This window comes from Lithobates pipiens, unplaced genomic scaffold (assembly GCF_037356315.1).
Source record: "Lithobates pipiens isolate NorthernLeopardFrog02 unplaced genomic scaffold, aLitPip1_a1.2 Scaffold_16, whole genome shotgun sequence".
Lineage (NCBI taxonomy): Eukaryota > Metazoa > Chordata > Amphibia > Anura > Ranidae > Lithobates > Lithobates pipiens.
Genome location: NW_027507748.1, coordinates 330,252,599 through 330,268,922, shown reverse-complemented (window position 1 = coordinate 330,268,922; position 16,324 = coordinate 330,252,599). Strand labels below are relative to the sequence as shown.

Sequence of the window (16,324 nt, the reverse complement as noted above, 5' to 3'; positions counted from 1 at the left end):
GCACTCCCTTGGACTTGTACAGCACCCTGCAGGAATGCCTTAGTGCTGTGGTGTCCAGGATTCCACTTTGCAGGGTCCAGCGCCCGGAGCCGGCATTACAGGCCAAACCTTGCAGGATCTTGAGTCTTTCGACGATCGGATACCATTTATCAAAGCATATAAAGCTTGTGTAAAATGGATCCAATTGGTTAATCACTTGATTAATTTAAGAATCGTTTGTGGGACTAGAGACCTGGAGCCCAGAGAGCTCAAACAAAAAGTGCCATCCACCTTGCGGACACTGGTAAAAAACTGAAGTACTTTCTGTATGGGAGGGGTTATATAGGTGATCATTTCCTGTCTAAAGACCTTTGGTCTACCAGTGTCCATTCACCTGGAGATGGAGTATAGCGATGCAGGTAATGAATATTAGCCTGACTCTGTGTCCCTGATGTATAAAAAAGAAAAGCATGTTCACCAGTATGATGCAGAATGGGACCCGTGCTCTCAATAGGGAAGCAGTGTTTTTTTTTTCTGACATACACCCTGCCAAATCAAAGCTAAAAGTCTGACTCTTCAGGGGGCATATCAGACCTATGCAGAGAGACCATTGCTTCCCCACAGTGCACAAAGGTCCAACTCTTATGTTGCTGGCAGAGGACTTACTTTTCTATTTAGGCTGTGGCTGCTTTAGAAAGGAAACAAATTGTAATACATTAAAACATTTGTGTTTTTTAAAGCGCCTGGAATTCAGTGAATTTAAACTTAACTTTTAGCTGGACTTTACATGCAGCCACAGGCACAGCACCATGTACTCAAACTACAAACTAGAAATGCATATCAGCTAAAGCATATTGGTGTATTTAGGTTATCTCACCGTGTTATAACTTTTAAATAATGTCTTTGGAGCAGCTTGTGACTTGCATTGCTTTAAGTAGGAAGGCCAGCTAAACTCTCCATCTTTATAACCTGAAAACAAAATGTAAGAAACCATCAAACGTTAGTTTGAAATCTTGAAATATGAATGCATTTTTTGCTCGATCGTTCAAGAGATAAATCCAGCAGGCTAGTTGTACCCAAGGTGATTCACACTACTTCGATTCACACAAGGGAAGCAGAGGATAATCGTCTTTGGAGAGTAACCACCCCAGGTGGAAGCACACAGAGGAGCGGAAAGGTAGGGAAAAAAAAAAAAGTGGGGGAAGAAAAAAAAAAAAAAAAGGAGGGAAAGCAGAGGAGGTAAGGGGAGGGGGGTTGGGAGTGCATCTGGGGGATCCACAGACCAGAGCTCAAAGGAATTGCCCGGAGTACAGAGAAAAGAAAGCCAATGGCTTTCCCAAAGGCCACGCCTCATGTAACATTTTTCATCCTTTTTTTTTTTTTTTTTTTTTTTTTTAGTAAAGTTATGTAACATTTTTAAGTACCCTGGGCATCTATCTGGGCTGAAGAAAATTTTGCTTAATTTTCTTGGGTAAGTCCTACTTTTATAAATCAATTTGTACAGGAGGAGGACTCTGTTAATGGTGTGCTTCGAGGCAGTTGGGGTAGGAAGAGTGGCCAGCTGAAGCAAGATTTCCCTCAATTCAACTCCAAATCAATCTTTCCTGGCACTAACATCCTGGGGTATAGTCCCAGTTGTAAGTCACACACTTCACTAAAGCAGGCCATAGACAGTGCAAAGTTCTTTCCTGCAACCATGGAAGCCATCTCCGCTAGGAGAAGACAGCGATTATTGCTAGTGGCTATAGCAGCCGCTAACACTAATTGCAAGTAAATCCGGCAGGCTAGTTGTACCCAAGTTGATCAATCAACTTGGTAAATTCAGCCTGCCCACACATGGTTTCTGCCGAACCAGACGAGATTTGAACTGTCTATGGCCAGTCTAAGGACCTGCACAACAGACTCCTAGAAGGTTCGCAGAGAGGGAAAGGTACACACCACATGGAGAAAACTACACACAGAGGCACCACAACATGCACGGGGGGGGGGGGGGGGGCAGAGGTCAGGAAGATAGAAGATACTGGCTAGATGTTATGAAGTGTAATAAGACCAATTAAGAAATTTAAGTTGACTAAATCTGTCTGTAGCGAAGATCATGTAAGTAATGTAGGTTCCCACATAGTCCTTCCAATAATCCTCAATAAAGATTAGGCAAGTCATCGGTTTCTGGTAGGTACACTAATTTGGTGGCATAAGCTAGAGATAGATGCAGATACATAGTGGACAATAGTTTCCCTATCACTTTAGGAGGTGAGCAATTTCTCCAGAGGGTCCAAGGGAATCAATTTGCCACCGAATGACACAGCTGCAGGTACCAGAAAAACATTTGGTTCATTATTTTCAGTAGCATCCCATCCCACCATATGTTTCAAGGTGGTGACCCCTTTAACTGCCCACAGGTGGGGATCCAGCAAACTGTAAAGGAAGGAGGGGCTACCCCTACAGAGGAGTATGCGGTGTGTAAATGGACAGGGTGTGATAATTTGCTCTGGCACTAGTGCAGCCTCAAAATGTTGTGCCCATCATGTACTTGATTTTGACATTGGATTGAAGGCTCAAGAACACCAGATTACTAAAAGTAGCATAAGAACCCATTATAGCTGCGTTAACTGTCATCACTGGATTATCCTTGGACTGAGAAAACCACCACCTGACTGTGAGAAGGTGGTAGCTGAAACGTTATCTTCCTCAAGCGAGGGACCCTCCCAGCCCAAATGAAGGAAAAGTGTAATGCCATAAATCTTAATAAAGAAATGTTTTGTGATAGGCACAGAAGTATTCGTGAAAAAATAAAGAAATTTTGGGAAAATCATTTTGGAGGAGATTAATTCTACCCACTGGGAAGAGATCACCATAATAGTTACATCTTGAGCTAAGTTGTTTGAGTAATAGGTAGACAATAACCACTGTTTGGGGGTTCCAAGTAATATTCTAGCAAAGAAAATGTAGATTTTTTAAATATAAGTGAGAAGGGTCAGAATTAGCCTGGGAGAGTGGTTAACAGCCAAGGATAGGATATAGGTGAATTCATCCAACCAACAAAGAGGAGTGCCCATATCAATCTTGAGGCAGGAAGTATATAGAGGGAATAGAACAGATTTATCCCAGCTAATTTTAACCCCAGGGTAGGAACCAAATTCTTCTATAATATTAAGGGGCCTGATGGAGAGAGGAAGATGCATCACTACAGACGTCAGATACAAGAGGGTTTCCTCTGCATATAAGGAGAGTTTGTCCTCTAGTGGGTCAACAGTAACACCCTCCGCAGAGGGGTTCCAACACTAGTTGCAAACGGACCCAGGGAAAGGGGACACCCTTGCCTTGTACCAAATCGGAGAGGGAACAGTTCAGATATAGTATCTATCTTCCACAATCATGCTGTTGGAGCGGAATACAGAAGCTTCACCCACAAGATAAATTGAGGCCCAAATCCAAATTTCCATAGGACCGCCCAGAGGTATGTCCACTCTAAGGAGTCAAATGTTTTTTCAGCATCCAGGGAAGCCAGACCCAATTGCATGAATATTCCACAAATATTGTTGGTAGCCCTACCCATTACCCAACATGATTCCAAATTAGCAAGCATGTACAAAGGCTGTAACAACAAATTTCAGGTTGCAGGCTAGAATCTGAGTTTAGAGTCCACATTAGGAAAATAAATTTGACAATATGAGGAGCAGAGTTTTGGGTTCTTATCAGTTTAGGGCACCACAACCATAATTGCCTCCTACACGGAAGCCAGCAGAGAGCACACCTCCAACAAATATTACAGCATTGCGTGGAAGCGTGGGGCTAAGTCCTCAGTATATGTCATGAAAAATTCTGACAGAAGCCCATCCGATCCAGGCGTTTTCCCAGACTGGAAGGAGACCACTGTAATCTTTACTTCTTTCAAGTTTTTCTCTAGCTAATTATGTAGCTCTAGCGATAAGAACTGCAAAGTAGATTTTCTCCAGATCACTCTATGATACTTTAGAGCTTTAAAGAGACCGATAGTAAGAAGCAAAACTATGTTTAATCTGTATTGGATCTGTCAAAATAGTCCTGAAGGGTCAGCTATACATGGAATGCTAGCAGAGGGCGAACACTTATTTGCCAGCCATGGCCTTAATCTACCGTTCTTCTCTCCTTGTTCAAAGATTCTCTGCATCTATCTCTGCAAGAGTCTTCCTAGTCAAGTACATGCCGAGTAGGAGATTATCCCTATGCAAAGCACAAAGGCCATCATAGTTGCAAGGGTCACGAGTCTGGCCATAGGTCTGCTGTAATGTCATAGTGGCATCCTCTGTTTCCAGGTCCATCTGTCCCTCTCTGCATACCCATCCTATAAATGGACTGACACTGGCCCCTAGTAAAGACTTTAAAGGCATCCCACCCCTGATAAATGCATTTTTAATTTCTGTTCAGACTCAACTAACTAGAACTACAGTAATAAAATACAGAAGACATGTTATAAATTGCATTTTTTTTTCTTACCTTTAGGGGGGGTAAGTCTGTGTCCAGTTTTCTCACACCATCCTACTGGGTGTATATCCACAGAATCAGCGTTAACCCAAAAATCATAGCAATCTGGATATCCATCAAAATGTAGCCGCATTCGATAACCTTGGACCTTTTTAAAAAGCAAGATATGTAACCATTAAAATCTTTTAAGCGAATTGTTTCTATCTGGTTTTGACAGGTGCCCACTCCCACAAAAATCGCTTAGTTTTCCATCCCCCTCCTTAATCACAGGTCCCAGAAGACTATGGGAAAATTCACAATACGCAGTGGGCACCTGGCTGTGAAGCTGCAAGCTCTCACAGCCGGGTTCCCACAGTTAAGATGCCGCCACCAGGGACTGAAACTGGTGCAACAAAGGGCTCAGGTAAGCACAGTGCTGGATCCTGGGACAGGTGTGAGTCTGTTTATTAAAAGTAATAAGCTACCTCATTCACTGCAAATCACTCATCTCAAGTCTAATGCTAGTCTCATACACCAGACGAAAAATCGTTTGGAAGTGTTTTCGAAAAAGAACATACCGTCATGGGAGCAAGCAATATTGCCATCATGTAATGACTGATTTTTGAACAATAAATCATTTTTATTATTTCATTATTTTGGTCTATTTTTCTTAATTACATTTTTTCAGGGAACGATCACAGAAAAAAAAAAATGGGCATATAAAAAATGTTGGTTGTATGTTTCTTGTGTGTACTATTGCTATGCTCTTTATTTTAGACATGACCATTCGTTAATACGAATGTTTATCTTCCGGGTTAACGTTTTTTTCACACGTGTGCAGTACCAACGGTTTCTTTTTTTTTTATGGACAACAAATACATTAACCTTTCAATTTATCACCTGTTTGGAAAAGGTTTTCCAAACTTTTCCTTAGATTTTTTGTCTCAAAAACCTCACAGCCAGTTTTAACTAAATGAAAACTGTCCAAATGATGGAATTTTGAACAATTTTTCCTCTAGTGTATGGGCACCTTAAAGCAGGGCATACATTAAGCAATTTGTGGTTGCAGGATAGAAAATTGTTTGATTCTCTCATTAACACAGTCAGTGTATTTTGAGTAGGAGGTTCCCCAGCTATCAGGATACAATAATCACTACCAGCTACTAAAGCCACGACAGCGGTCGCGGGAGAAAAACTTGACGAGCCGATTGTACTGAAGTTGATCAAGCGATCGACTTTAGTATAACCAGCCTGCTCATACATGATTACAAATGTTAAGAGTGGACACTCTTACCTCGACTGAAGTTAGGACGCAGTATAAAGATGGATGTTCAGGATCTATCCCTTCCAGCTTGTATCCCACTTTAAATCCATTACGTGACTGAGGGAAAGACTGATGCTGAAATAAATAAAAATAAAAAAGTATTTTAAACATAAAATATATCCTGAACAAAAACGGACACAGCTCATTTAATTCTTGACCTTAGGGTTATCACACCACCTTCAGGAGAGGACTAGGCAGAACATGTAACAATGTAAAAACAGCAAAACTGCACAGCACTGCCCAGGGGGCGGTCCCTCTGGCTATAACGCCTTACCCTGCTTCCTGCAGCTCAGTTAGTCAAAAAGCAGTACAAACACAGTGGGTGCTGTATCCGTCAATTAACTTCAGAGAAAAGGATTTTATGGTGAGTACACAAATCCCAACAGCAACATAACTTCATCCACAACAAAAGGAACACTTCAACAGAGGGAGTCGCCATCTTAAAAGGGCCACCATCAAAACCAGTGGCCAACTTGTGCATCAAAAGATGCATTTACAACAAACTTGTAACTTAAAGAAAGTGTAATTGCAACCTTACACAGCCACCTGCAAAACCTTGCAGCCAAAGCAAGCATCTGAAGATGTGCTTACGTCAACTTTGTAGAACTTTGTGAAAGTGTGAACGGACGACCAAGTCGCCGCCTTACATACCTGGGGGACAGACACTTGATGTCAGAAAGTCCAGGAGGTCCCAATTGCTCTGGTGGAATGAGCCGTTAAAGGAAAAGGGGACAGCCGCCCCTTTATGGCATAGGCCTGAACCACGATCTGTCTGATCCACCGAGAAATGGTGGACGACAAGACCGACAGACCTTTTTTTGGACCAGCCACCGAGACAAACAGAGTCTGACTTCTGGAAGGGAGCCATAGCAGACAGATATACCCTTAAAGCCCGGACCACGTCCAGGGAATGTAAGGCAACCTCTTTCGGGTGTGTCGGCTTAGGACATAAGGATGGTAACATGATCTCCTTATTTAGGTGGAATGCTGAAACCACCTTTGGAAGGAAAGAGGGCTGTGGAAGTAGCACCGCCTTATCCTTGTCGATGACCCGTTAGGGAGACTTGCATGACAAGGTCGCCAACTCAGAAACCCTCCTGGCAGATGTAATAGCCACTAGAAAGACTACTTTCTGAGAAAGAGTCAACAAGGGAATCTCTCTAGCATCGATAGCACCAGATTCAGATCCCACGGAGGTAGTGGTAGTCGAACCGGAGGGACTACGCGTCAAAACCCTTGCACAAAAGGTACTCACCAATGAGTGAGTCGCCAAGGAGCGTTGGAAAAAGACAGCCAAGGCTGATATCTGTCCCTTGATGGTGCTTAAGGCAAGTTTCTGATCCACTCCTCGCTGCAAAAACAGCAGGATCCTGGAAACTGAATAAGTGTGTGGACACCACCCCATCTCCTCACACATGGAGATGTAAGCCTTCCATGTACGATGGTAAATCTTCTGAGAAGAAGACTTCCGTGCCCTCAGCATAGTGGAAATTACCGAGTCTGACAGACCTCGGTCCTTTAGCACCTGGTTTTAAACAGCCATGCCGTTAAAACCAGCGACGGTAAAGCAGGATGAAGTATTGGACCTTGCGAAAGAGGGTCCTCTCGCAGCGGTAGCCACCACGGAACATCTGCCACTAGTCGTACTAGGTCGGCGTACCAATGATGCCAAGGCCAATCTGGGGCAATCAGAATTACTGGAATCCCCTCGGCCTCCACTCTGCGCAGCAGACGTGGCAGAAGTTTGAGTGGGGGGGGGGGTGGAGGCATAAATCAGCTGATAATGACCCCATGGAGCCACCAACGCATCTGACGTGTCTGCCCAGGGGTCTCTTGCCCTGGACACAAACCTCTGCACCTTCCAATTGAGCCGAGAGGCCAAGAGGTCCACATCTGATGTGCCCCACCTTAGGCAAAGGAGCCTAAATACCTCCGGATGCAATGACCATTCCCCTGGGTCCAGCATCTGACGACTTAGGAAGTCTGCCTGCCAGTTTTCTATGCCCGGGATGTATATGGCCAACAGGGCCGGCAAGTGTCGCTTTGCCCACTGGATGTGAGCGACCTCCTGTGCTACAGCTGAGCTCCTTTTTCCTCTTTCATGGTTGACGTACGCCACCGCCGTGGCGTTGTCCGACTGGATCCTGATCAAATGCCCTTGTAGCCTCACTGACCATGTGGAGAGGCAAAGCCTGATCTCCCGAAGCTCGAGCACATTGATCGGCAGTTGGGATTCTTCACGCGACCAAAGGCCCTGGGCCGACTGTACTCCCAGCCCCCCAACCGCTCAGGCTGGCGTCCGTTGTGATCACCGACCAATGGAGAGGAAGGAACGATCTCCCGGACCGAAAGGGCCGGAGACCTCAGTCACCAGAGAAGGGAATCCCTGACTAACTGGCTCACCCAAATTTGACAATCCAGGGATAATGGAGATTTGTTCCATTTTGACAAAATCTCCATCTGCAAGATTTAAGTGTGAAATTTAGCGTACGGTACCGCCTCGAAAGTGGCTACCATGAGCCCCAGAATGCACATGCAGAAGCGCAGCGACGACCACCTGCGGTTCATCAACTACTTCACCACAGCTTGAAGAGTCTGCAGCTTGTCTGAAAGGAGGAAAACTCTTGCTTCTGAGGAGTCCAACAGCAAGCCCAGGTACTCCAGGCGTTGAGTCGGAACCAACACCGACTTCTTTAGGTTCAGCACCCAACCAAACTCCCGGAGAGTCTGCATGGTGATCGCTACATCCTCCCTTAATACTGAGGAGGAAGCTACTCTCAGAAGGAGGTCGTCTAGGTAACCCACAATTGCGATCCCACGTTGCCTTAACAGCGCCAGAATTGGACCTAACACTTTGGTAAAGACTCAGGGTGCTGACGCCAGGCCAAAAGAGAGCCACAAACTGGTAGTGCTCTTCCAACTGCAAGTCGCAGAAACCTCTGATGCCTGAGGCATATGGGTACATGTAAGTACACATCCTGGATATCCCCCTGATGGAGTGCAGCGACCACGGAGCGAACTGATTCCATCCTGAACCTTTGCATTTTCACAAAGCTTCCTACTGGTAACATTTTTAATAATGTCATCCAGCGAAGCTCCAAAAAGCCTCTCAGCTTGGAAGGGCAAAACCGCCAGTGCTTTTTTAGATGCCTGGTCCACAGACCAGCATTTCAGCCAAATCAAGCACTGTAGCACCACTGCTGATACTGATGCTCTAGAGAGCAGGGGGACCGTATCCAGGGTCGCATCACAGACATACTTAAGGCCATGCACCAACTGGTCTGCCAGCTCTACGCAGACCGGAGGAGACTGTTGCTTCTCCAATTCATGGTACAACATTTTTGCCCATTCAGTAAGCGTCTGCAACTCCAAGGCCGTCGCCAGCACAGGTCATAACGCTGACCCCACTACCATAAACATGGACCGGGCCACTGCTTTGGCCCTCCTGTCACCAGGGTCCTTGATGGCAGGAGTCCCTTCTACTGGTTACTTTATTTAACCTGGATACCGGGGGGTCAACAACCGGAGGAGACGTCCATTTTTTCAGGAGACTCTCCTCAAAGGGGTAATGCACCGCCATTTTTCTTGGGACTGAAAAGGCCCACTGCGGATTTCCCCATTCCTTGTAGATGAACTGATCAAAATAAGTAAAATACGGAAATACCTTAGGTGTGCGGGCCGGTTTGCGAGACCCAAAGGGGACCGCTACCTCAGCAGGTTCCTGCTGCATCCTGTATTTTCAGGGTATCCCGCACCACAGCTATAAGTGCTCCTACTAGCACTTTTTCCTGTGCTAACCCGAACAAAGAGTCATTCTCACTGTCTGAACGGTCCTGGTCCGCATCCTCTGACACGTCAGAACAGGGGCCACCAGTCACCACGGGACCGGAGTCTCAATCAGAGCTCCCCCCAAAAGACAGGGGGGGTAGGGGGCGTTTACCCCCCTTGCGCCCAAACGCCTCTTCCACCCTGGCAACAAAGGTCTCCAGGACCGCCGACAAATCGTCCATAGGCACCACATTTTTGCAGGTGAGCCGATTGCAATAGAAGGGATGCCTGGTATACAAGATCATGGCTGCTACTGCAAACGTATTTGTAAGCATTAATCGCCCTGTGTCTGCTACTCCTCTCTGTCAATCCCTCCACTGGCTTCTGCTCAGCCAAAGAATTAAATTCAAAATACTAACAACTACGTACAAAGCCATCCACAACTCTGCCCCAGCTACATCACTAGCTTAGTCTCTAAATACCAACCTACTCGTTCTCTTCGTTCCTCTCCTCAAGACCTCCTGCTCTCTAGCTCCCTCATCACCTCCTCCCATACTCGCCTCCAGGACTTTTCCAAAGCCTCTCCAATCCTATGGAATGCCCTACCCCAATCTGTCCGCCTATCTCCTACTTTATTAGCTTTTAGACAATCCCTGAAAACCCTTCTCTTCAGAGAAGACTACCCTACCCACACCTAACAACTGTATTTTCATTTTCTCCATCAGCTCATCCCCCATAGTTATTACCTTTTGTTTCAACTTGACCCTCCCTTCTAGATTGCAAACTCTAACGAGCAGGGCCCTCTGATCCCTCCTGTATTGATTTGTATTGTAAGTGTACTGTCTGCCCTCATATTGTAAAGCGCTGCGCAAACTGTTGGCGCTATATAAATCTGTACTTCTATAAATCAGGTCCTGCAGAAGGACTATATTAAAGGTAAGTTTTCTCCTTTAACATCACATTCTATGTATTTAATGTTTGCTAATGTATTGTATTTCTTTCATCGTTCCCTAATTACCACGATTGTAATATGCTGTAATATGCTGTGCCCATTTGTCCTCATGCATGCTGGAAGCTTTTAAACTTCCTTTTTTGTCCTTCATGCATATTTTCCTTCACTAACCTCACCAGCATGCTCTTCTGGGCTGATATACAGCTATAGCCTAGTCACTTAGCAATGTATTTTGTCAGCTCCATAGTAGTGCTTTCCCCTAAACACCCCCTAAAATGTGTACAAATGTTATGTGTGTCCTTAAATTCATGCAGTGCCAGTTTGTTTTTTGTTTTTGGGCCAAACTCATTTGGAACCCTCCCTCCCCCCAACCACTAAGTCAGCTGATACCAATCCTCTATCTGCAGACTTTGCCAACCCATACACACTATATCTACCTCTTTTGTGGTCAGATTTATGGATGAATTCACCAAAGCATGTAGTGCAAGGGCCTGCCTGAATACTTTCAAATGCTACTGTTTAAAGTTTTTTTTTTCTATTATTATCTTGATAGGCAATAGTAGAATGTAAAAATGTGCTTCCATTTGTTCAGTGTGCATTTTTTTTGTATTATGACACTTCTTACCTGTCCAGTGTGCTGTCAATAGTGTAAGGAGGGGCTGGCCAAAGTAACACACATATTTATGCATTCAGCTTTCAATGAAGTGGAAAGGGTTACCAGTCCAAAACACCCCCTCCCCCTAAATTTTTGCAATGGGCCATCAGATGGGGTGAGGAATCTGATAAGGGACCTTCTACTTTTGGCTTTAAATACGCATTTTTAAAAAAATCTTATACTTATGTTGGACAAAAATGTGTCTAATCTGATTGCAATGTTGTTGTGCAAAACAACAATTTTTTTTTTCTTGTTTGACACCACATTTTCTTTCAAAGCCACAGGAATGGCAGACTGTGGCCTCCCACTTTGCCACCCATTGGGACTTTCTCAATTGTGGAGGTGCAATTGATGGGAAACCCATCCGCATCGTCCCACCCCCCAACTTGGGGTCCTACTATTATAATTACAAGGGGTGGGGGCGTGGCCTAACCTCGGGACGGAATGGACGCTTAAGAGCTGAGCTCCTGCCGCGATCCGGTCCTACAGCCGTTAAGGAAGCTTATCCATACCCTATAATACCTCGAAGATTATGGGAACCGCCTCAAGAACATCATCTGCCTCCCGTTCGAGATCCCCGAGGCGACAGCGCGGCAGTATTAGCCAAACTCTTCCGGAGCTGTTCCGCTCACAGAGAGACAATATGGCGTCTTCCCGCCACACTTCATCACAGGCCCCAGCCTCCACACAGTCACCCGCGCTTCTCAGTGAAGCTGTCCAGGGACAGGAGGTCTCCCTACACGCTCTTCAACAACAACCGAGTCTCATGGATCTAAGATCGGTAGCGACAGACATTAAAGAGACTCTTACGGCAGCCATAGCGGATCTCCGGCTGGATTTGCGCGCCATTGCAGACAGAGTAGTGGAAGTGGAGCACCGCACGACACACCACGAAACGGTCCTTCGCAAAGTTACCCACAAATTAGACGCTCACACACTGCAATTGAGAGACCTCCAACGTCACCAGGAAGATCTGGACAATAGGGGGAGAAGGCATAATATTCGGGTGCGAGGCCTCCCCGAGTCGGTGGACGCGGATCAGCTGGAGACGACAGTTATGGATCTATTCAACGATCTATTGGACAGACCAGCGCGTACCTCGGTGGCCTTCGAAAGAATTCACAGAGCTCTACGACCCAGAGGCCGAGATACAGACCCCCCACGGGACGTGGTCTGCTGCCTGGTGGATTATAGGCTGAAGGAAGACATATTACGAAAGGCCAGAAATAGGATCCAAATATCTCTAGGGAGCGATACGATCCATATCTATCAAGACTTATCGGGCATTACCCTACAACATCGCAGGGACCTGCGACCACTTCTCGACGTACTACGGGCGAAAGGCATTTCATACAAGTGGAAGTTCCCGTTTGGTCTAGCGGCCACCTATCGGGGCCGCACGGCCCTGCTACGAGTCCCGGAGGAACTTCCTTCTTTTTGCGACGCCTTGGAGATTCCCTTGGTTGATGTCCCCAATTGGTACGCTGCTTTTCGCACTTACAGCCAACACAGCAGGGAAAGGGACCACGCCGAACCAATGGATACTCAGCGCAGTAGGCACCGACGGCGTAGATCGGAATCCAGAAGTCGATCCCATCGTTCTAGAAGAGACTCCCGCCCAGACCGCAGTCCGACGGATTCCCCGCGATCTGGCCGCGCCAGGCGAGAGGCTGCTCAGCATCGGGATCGTTCCCCAGGAGTGAGACTCTTCAGCTAAGTCCATTTCTTTTGGGTGAAATACCCCTTCTTCGGAGACTTAAACCTTCGGTTATATACCGCTATGGACTGCATAGTTAGTTTGTTACAGTCCGGAGCCGGCCTGTCTCTTTCCTAAGTTAGCCAACGTCGGTTCTGGATTTGGACCCCGTAGCCTATAGGCTTAAAGTTATAGGTAGGCAAGTTTTTTCATTAGCCACGAGTTCACGGTAAAGCCATTTTAGGCTGTATACTTTTACAGGTAGGTAGAAATGTGATGTTGTTAGACTTAATACCTCATTACAGTTGAAATACCTTCGGTTGAACTGAACTGCTGAACACTACCTTATATTCGTGAAAGGTTATATTTATGTTGATTACAAGGTTTATATTGCATGTTCTACGGTGGGAGGGTTATAGATCACATTATCACGTTCCTTGTAGTTATCTTAATACTGCATAGACGCCCGTACGTTTAGCTGATGTTGACCCCACTTTTAGGGGCCATTGAGGGTATTCGTTTGCAGACGTGGATGGCTTGATTCTGCTCGTCCCCCCATGCTAATCAACCCCATCGAGTGGCACGCTCGGTGAGAAGAGACGGGCCTACGCAGTAATGTGCCAGTACCTCTCGTATACCTCGAGGAACTCCTTCCTCCACTCCATGCACAGTCCCGATTCTCCTTTACTAAGATCCGAAGCTGTGATCTTTGTATTAGTGAATTATTAGTCAATTACTGTTAACGGGACGTTACTATGACTGATGTACATGAATATTATAGGATCCTCCTGTTCACCTCCTGTCCACCTCTATGCCTTTGTATACTCTTTTTGTAGTGAAAATGGACCACAATTAATAGATCTGTCCTCCCTGCATTGTTAGCAAATGATACTCCCTCTCAGCTAGTCGGGAGAAATAGGTTATATAAAATTGACAGCCTTAGTTTGAACATAGAAGAGGTTGCGCCAGTCCGCTTCCTTTGATAGAGCCTTTGTATGTTTTTTTGTATTATTGGACCGGATCGCGGTCGCATCTGAAATCTAACGTATCCACCCTTACCGAGAGACTTGGTTCAACCCCACTGCGGCTGATCGTACGGAGGTGTCCTGTACTATACCGGACACTGTCCGCGCGCTCACCGCACATTTCCCGGACGTCTTCGCTTTGAGGGTGAGGCTGGTCCTCTATCCCCACAGTGAACGCCTAAGGGTTTATCCCTGTTTCCCGTTATCCTTACTCACGTTCCTTGCTCTTCCCCTCCCCTCTCCCTCTCCTCTCCCTCCCCTCTTCTAGGACACTTTTAATTCGTACGACCTGTTATACGATCACTTGCACTAAGTAACGAGGTTGATCTTACACCATGCACAAACGACAATCTCTTATCCCTGACTCTCAGGTTAAATTGTATTCGCTTAATGTGAAAGGCCTTAACACGCCGGAAAAAAGATCGCAATTATTTCGACTTTTACGTAAAACTAAGGCGGATATAGTGTTTCTTCAGGAAACTCATTTTAGATCTGACAAAATACCTAACTTAAGGTCTTCCCTTTATCCAACAGTGTTTCATGCTACTAACCCATCAGCAAAATCGAAGGGAGTTTCAATTCTTATATCTAAGAATTGCCCCTTTCAGGTACAAGACTCGTTGTTGGATACGGAAGCACGCTTTGTTTTTCTGAAAGGCGAATTATATTGCAAAACTATCACATTAGCCAACATTTACGCCCCCAACCAGCATCATGTCCAGTTCTTCAACTCCACGACGCTGAAACTCACCGCCTTTTATCAGGGCACTCTGGTAGTCGGAGGTGACTTCAATGCAGCCTTAACTCCCACCTTAGATTCTTCAAACGGTACCTCCTCCTTGAAATACAGCGCGCTGCGGGCTATAAAATCCCAACTGACCGTACTGACATTACACGATACGTGGCGAACGTTATATCCGACCGCCAGAGACTTCACCTATTATTCACCCCCTCATAACAAATATTCGAGGATCGACTACTTTTTTCTTTCTCAGGCGGACTTGGACTGTTTACTTGTAGCCTCCATAGAACCTATGGTGCTCTCTGACCATAATCCAGTCTCGATCACCCTATCCTTCCCGATCAGAACAGTAAAACCCTATATTTGGCGGTTGGACGGTTCTCTGCTCAGCGATTCGGAAGTAGTGCGTTCTATCTCCAATAGTCTAACGAACTACTTTACGGATAACGCTTCCACTGAAATTCATCCCATAACAAGATGGGCAGCTCATAAATGCGTGATTCGGGGAGAGCTGATCTCCCTTGCAGCTAAGAGACGGAAGGATAGGGAGGCCAGACTTGAAAAACTGTCAAAGACCATCCACTCGTTAGAATTGTCGCACAAACGAACGCTAGCAGAAAACACACTCCAAGCATTACAACAGGCCAGACTAGATCTCCTGGAGGAACTTAACATTCCAATTAGGAAGAAGTATACCCTTATGCAACGCAATTTTTACGAATTTGGCAACAAATCAGGGAAATTTTTAGCAAGGGCAATCCAAATGAGAAAAGCCATGTCCACGATTCATCACATATTAGACCCGCAAGGTCTAAAGGTTTCCTCACCATCTGGCATAGTGGAACAATTTAAAAAATTCTACTCGAATCTTTACAATCTCCCTAGACATTCCTCGACTACCACACAACACGACAGAACGCAACAGATAACAGACTTTCTAGCCGAGAACTGCCCCGAGAATATATCCGACGATCTTGCCACAGAATTGGAGAAGCCAATTTCGACCGAAGAAATACTGACAGCCCTTAAACAGCTAAAACCGGGCAAATGCCCCGGCCCCGATGGCTTCCCCACTGTATATTATAAAACCTTTTCAGACTTACTTATACCGCACGTTACTGAACTATTTAATAATCTTCCTGACGCCCCGGCGCTTCACGCAGATCTCCACGAGGCACACATTACTATGATCCCGAAACCAGGGAAAGACGAAGCTCTGGTCCCTAACTATAGACCGATTTCGTTGATAAATGTAGATATGAAGCTCTACGCGAAAGTCATTGCGAATCGTATTCTCCCCTTTCTGCCCTCCCTGATTTCCCTGGACCAAGTAGGTTTCGTTCCGGGCCGTGAAGCGCGTGACAACACGCTGAAAGCGATCAATGTCCACAAATGGCTTTCGGCCTCCCACAGTCCGGGCTTCTTTTTATCGTTGGACGCGGAGAAGGCGTTCGACCGAGTGGCTTGGGATTACATGCTGGCCACCCTGAGGAAAATGGGTTTTAAAGAACGTACCTTACAATATATTACGGCACTGTACTCTTCACCCACAGCTAGAATTAAAGTTAATGGGCATTTGTCGGACGCCTTCTCCCTGTCCAACGGTACGAGGCAGGGCTGCCCACTATCCCCGATTCTGTTCGTTTTATCGCTTGAACCCTTCCTCCACAAACTCCGAACGAACATCAATGTCAAGGGAATCCGAATTCGGGACGAGACTTATAAAATAGCTGCGTACGC

At 45.8% G+C, this 16,324-nt stretch overlaps 1 protein-coding gene across 2 annotated transcripts in view; it reads right to left on the bottom strand.

Annotated features, from left to right (window-relative positions):
• Window positions 1–16,324, bottom strand: part of LOC143982772 (lethal(3)malignant brain tumor-like protein 4) — a gene marked incomplete in the record, with an annotated part of 82,144 nt that overhangs the window by 32,545 nt on the left and 33,275 nt on the right. For both annotated transcript variants that reach the window (XM_077481770.1, XM_077481771.1), the window contains 3 exon segments: window positions 857–948; window positions 4,456–4,591; window positions 5,717–5,821. In XM_077481770.1, coding sequence (XP_077337896.1) covers window positions 857–948; window positions 4,456–4,591; window positions 5,717–5,821 — 333 coding nt within the window.